Consider the following 5,315-nt stretch of genomic DNA (forward strand, 5'->3'; position numbering starts at 1 on the left):
CTGCGGTTGCTTGACGCAAAAAACAAAAGCCCGACCCTTTCGACGGAGGCGCAACGACCGGGTGTGACTTAGGCGACGGTAGAAGAGCTATATTCTTCATTGCATTTCTGCGCACATATTTATTAAAGAGTGACGTAGCAACTAAATCACGGCACGGTCTGTTCTCGTAGACCGACTACACCGCTAGTGCGCAATACCCCAAGAATCGAGGCAATGGGGCTACCAAAAAGAGAGAAAGCCAGTTGCTCTAATCGAGATAGCAACGGCTAAAGCGTCTACGAATATACTTTCCACTCTACGCCGTCTTTCCCACTACCCGTACTATCTACTGTTGCTCCTTCAAGGCGCAACACTACTGTTCCTCACACCCCACTCATGCACAGATCAACAGCATATTTCAAGAGAGGTGTCGCTCAAAGCAAGAAGAGGCGCGCCTCTGAAAATTAGGGTTTCTCGCCCACTAAAAGCCAACAGAAGAGTATCACGGGGTTTGAGGGCAAGGGGCTTGAAACGGCAGTTCAGGCAAGGTACTTCACAGCATGCCTAGGAGCATCCGGCGTCCTCTAGCAAGGAAAACTGGGGCCTAATAAACGGAAAGGTGTAATCACTTACCCCCACTATGCCCTTTCATTCCCCCGCGACATTCCCAGAACACTGAAGTGGGGAAATCCTGTGGCACAGATGCCGTACTAGGGGCCTCGCACAGCCCACTCGTTCAGCGCGTTTCATGTGTTGTAGAGGCCTCTCCCGGCAAAGATCTATAGATTTTGGCTGCGATGGCCTCCTTACTGGCGCAGGGAGTCTCGCGGGCAACAACCCTGAGACCCTCTCTGCGTGAACGGCCTTCTTAGAGCTTCTTGCTGCTGTCTTCCATCTTAGGGATGGATTGGACGACCTTGTGAAAGGCCTGGTTTGCCATCTTAATGTACGGCGAGACAAGGGGATAGAGTGTATCATGGAATAGGGAAGAACAGCTGCAGTAAAAAAACCAACCCCACGTGGATATAAACACAAGGCTGGCGAACGATAAGAAGGAAGACACATAGCTCAGGGTGAGCAAAGCGCAGCAAACCTTTGCAGTAAAAAACACGTTCTTCCATAGGCATACGTCCCTCCAGAATTCCAGAAACTGGTTGGTCCTGGTGTATAGGCGCTCCACTGTAGACTGAATTCTAGAGCGGCTGACAATCTCCCAAGGTCCCGCTTCCGTTGGCGCAAGGTGCAGTGCCTTCAACAACATTCCAAGAGCCACCGGTGCTAAGCACAGGTAGCAGCAAAGCGAGACCATGCTCTTACCCATGGCGAAGACCAAGAAATAGAACAGGTTAACAGACGCAAACAGGGCAATGGCATTCGTCCGCGTTTCTAGACCTAGCCTCCCCGCCACGCTGCAGCTTCCTGCTGTCGGCGGGTTCACCATTGTTGACTGAAAGGACTAGAGGACTGGGCTTTAGGCCCGGCGGAAAGACAGAACGTTGCTACGGTGCCTGACACCGAATTTGGGAGACGAAGATAAAATAGGCAAGTCTGGCCTCAGCACAGAGGACTACCACCCGCCTACCCCAGAGCAAGGAATTTTGTGCCAATTATATTATCCGCAGAACAACCACCTTGCATAAATGAGAAGGCAAATACGAGGCGCCCCACGCACAGATGCACGCCAGGGAACGCACAAGTGCTAGTGGAGGAAAGGAGGTCTGAACTGTCTGCTTTTTGGTCAGTTTAGCATGTAGACATCATGAAAACACTGAATGTACGAAACTTTCGTGCTTGCTGCTTCCTTACCGAACCCATTCGCTTCCCACAACGCATACAGCACCAGAGAGGAGCGCGAGGCGTGCTGCTCTTTAACAGGGGGCCCTACCCACCACGCAGGTTTGTGCGTGTCTCCGCCCTGGAATTGAAGAATTGCATCTTATTTAGTAGAATATATATACATGCACTGACATAAAAATAAGGAGGTGTTATCAGTGCTTCTTGCTAACAGAAGTTTGTCAAACAATACTGAACTCAGCAGGTTGTTCTACTTCTGCCACCACTTCACTCAGGCTTGCGATCTGAAAGCACCAGTGTACACTTACATAGCTAAATATACGAGAGAAAGCCGTTCACATCTTTAGCCGATCGTCCAGAGGACGGCACTGCAGCTCCTGCATATAGGTGTAGCTGACCAAGCTACTCTTCAGCAGTTCCTATTGTGCCGGTATTTGTAGCGGGTTAAACTACACTTCGACACATGCTGCTACACCAGTTAGGTCTAGCTAAGAATCGACAATGAACAAACGACATGCCGTGGCCCCATATCTTACATATTGCAGGGCAGCGCTAGCTCAAATATAGAAAGACGGAATGTCGTGTGCGTGTGCGGTAGCGGGCTAAGATACACCTGGGCACTTACCTCCACAATAACCATATTAGCTAGGAATTAAAAGGTATTGACCAATCAGGGTGTGTGTTTGCCCATCTCGATTGTTGCACAGCTTTATTCGCTCGATACACAATGCAATGCAGTGTGCGGCTCTATGGTGCTGTATCTCAGCTCTTCTTGTGATGCTCCATCTGCCATTGTGGGCGGACATTTAACTCCAGACTTAATACAAGGTTAACAAAAATATATTGTACGCCACTCAAAAGAACACCTTAGTGTCTCCACCGCACGTCTTCGAATTTTCAACACCAAGGGATTGTGGGACAGCTAGGGTGCGCGTAGATGTGCACACCCTCCGCGTACTCCGACCATTCAGAGCTGCTTGCACACAGCGCACATACACATACATACACACACATACACATACATACACACTTACACACACACTTACACACACACTTACACACACACACACACACACACACACACCATTCGGTACACATGCACACAGGCTTACGTTTAACGGGCCAAAGCTAAGACTACTTTGCAATAAAAGAGATTTACGAACAGACGCCTTAAGTATTCAATTTGGAACCAATTCTTAGTTAGATACAACCAGTGCAGTAAGAAATGCTGGATTGCAACTAAGCCGCTACATCTTCGCCCCTGCTATCATTTCAAAACAGACGACTTCATGTTCTCTACATGTGCTTCTAGACAAACTCCGGGCAGAAAATCGAATAAATTTCCCTCTGTCCGAAACTCCCCAAGCAAGTGGAAACTCTAAAACAGTGCAGCAGACAGAAGCATATGTTCGCACCAACCGCTCGCGTGAAATTGACAGGAAGAATGACACATACTGACCAAACATGGACGAGGGAACACACCAACATGACTCTGTCGGGGTGAGGTCTCGCTATCATCGGAGCGCTGAAATGTGTTAGCCTCCTGCGGCGAGGAAACACAAGACAAGTAGGATATTTGAAGGATTTCATGAAGTAAGTAGGCTTAACAGTGCATCCGCGCCTCATAGAGCAATTTCTGCAAGCCAGTACTACCAAGGCGTGCAGCGCAATAGATTCCCAGCCCCAATACAGAAGAATATGAAGACGATATCCAATAGAGCCTTCGCAAAAAGGTTGGTGTAGAAAACGTTTTAAGAGTAATAGCCAGGAACTACAAAGCGATACAACTATATGGAGGTAACTCTTTCAGGTAGAGCATATATTGGGGGACTACATTCACCAAGAATCGCGAAGAATACTGTACATGGCTACTAGCGCCGTAAAGCGAATTCTCCCGCGTCCGAATAGGCCTTCGATTGCTCCTCCGTCAACCAATGAAGCTGAAGTACCCCATCCCATTTCTTTAGAACCTCACGTATGCCAGTGTTCTTTCTGCTGAATAGTCCTTAAATCCAGTAGCGCCACAATTACCTGTGAAGCTTTCGCCTTCAACGGGTCACTTGCCTACACGGCAAAGTCTGCGAAGTATTTTTGGAGCTTTAAACGCTCTTACGAGTTAATGCTGATAATTCTGACAGCTTCAACATTTAGGGCAGGGCAACTGATAGGATGAGAAAGCACATCGGGTCGTGAGGGCACCGAAAATATTACTACCACATAAATGAAACTTTCCTCGTCTACTAAGCTTCTGATGCAGCTCGCAAAGCCTGCCAATCCACCAAGACAAAATCTCCTGGCTTGGAACACAGAACCCACCGCCGCTTACCATCATGTCGTGCTTGTCTCTCTTAAGTTTTGCGTATGCATTCTTGTCAATCAGCCAGCATTTTTATCAATCCCTCTGTCGCGAAGGGTGCCTGCATATTTTGGGCCACCAGGGTCAGGCTTGGTCGGAAAGGATCGTAGACTAGAGAAGTAAGTGAACAGCATGTAAGCGAGTACAGTTTTGTATTTTACACCCAGTCCGGAAGAAAGAGAGAAACTCAATCCAACCGATTAGCTTTGTGCGAGCACGAAATTTCAGCCACTACAGAAGCGTGCAGCCCACGTACTTTGCCTTTCCTGCTGCCTAAGGGTGATTTGCAGTGGTCATGTTTGAGTCATTGTGCAGGCCCGTCACAAGGTACGTCAGGACACAATGAAGAATATCGGATTCCCACCCAAAATAAGAATCCTAGGGAATTACTAGATACCTCAGACGCGAGTCAGGAATAATTGAGTAACTTGCTATGCCGTTATGGAGCTGAAGCAAGGGGTAACATGAGCATCTTTGCTGAGACCTTCAACCATGACAGAGAGGCTATCCTGCTCCTTGACTTCCGGCAGTCCAACAATAACTTCCACGATCACATCAGTGCAAGCCCGTTACTGAGCGTGATACATCGTTACTGCCCGGGTCAGAAGAGAATTACGTGGCGTCAGCCGCTGACACTATGGGCATGGAACTGCCTATCCCCCTGCCACAACAGGCATCCCAGGTCATCAGAAGGACCGTGATATTTTTCTTACTGTATTTTAAGTTTCTTAATAGCCCTAAAAAACATGGGCAGGTAATTTGTGCAGAACAGCACTGCGTAGTGATTTGATGCACGCGGCGTAGTCTCCGCTTCTTTTGGGCCACAGGAGGTAATCCTCAAGGTGTTAGCGCTTCATCCAGTTGCCATTCTGGGTTTGCGGCAAGAGTATATGATGCGAGGAAATCAAAATCACAAGGCTCACGCAATTTTGATAGCAATTGTGAATCCCTACATATAGAGCAGCTGTGCCGCACCGTAGTGAGTTAGTATGCAGTCACGCGAGCATGTCGGTCGCCAGCGTTGGTCATGTTTGTCAGAATACTTTGCTGTAGAGTAGTACTGCAGGTAGCAGTCAAGCCAGCGAACAACTTTCGGATAACCGGAGTCCTGAAAGCAATTGACAGAAAAAGACTGTTGGCCGGTCTGGACAGGGAAATGATATCCATATGACTAGTGCCGGCATTT

General features: G+C 48.2%; 1 protein-coding gene across 1 annotated transcript; it reads right to left on the reverse strand.

Annotated features, from left to right (window-relative positions):
* Window positions 1-847: 847 nt before the first annotated feature.
* On the reverse strand, window positions 848-1,420 carry LOC113147070. Its single transcript, XM_026336299.1, has one exon. The coding sequence runs from the start codon at window positions 1,418-1,420 to the stop codon at window positions 848-850; it is 573 nt and encodes a 190-aa protein (XP_026192084.1).
* Window positions 1,421-5,315: the final 3,895 nt, after the last annotated feature.

Source organism: Cyclospora cayetanensis, unplaced genomic scaffold (assembly GCF_002999335.1).
Source record: "Cyclospora cayetanensis isolate NF1_C8 unplaced genomic scaffold, CcayRef3 CcayRef3_contig_12, whole genome shotgun sequence".
NCBI lineage: Eukaryota > Apicomplexa > Conoidasida > Eucoccidiorida > Eimeriidae > Cyclospora > Cyclospora cayetanensis.

Bases quoted from the DNA above. Each gene is read 5' to 3' on its own strand.
- LOC113147070 (XM_026336299.1), bottom strand. From the start codon at position 1,420: ATGGTGAACCCGCCGACAGCAGGAAGCTGCAGCGTGGCGGGGAGGCTA.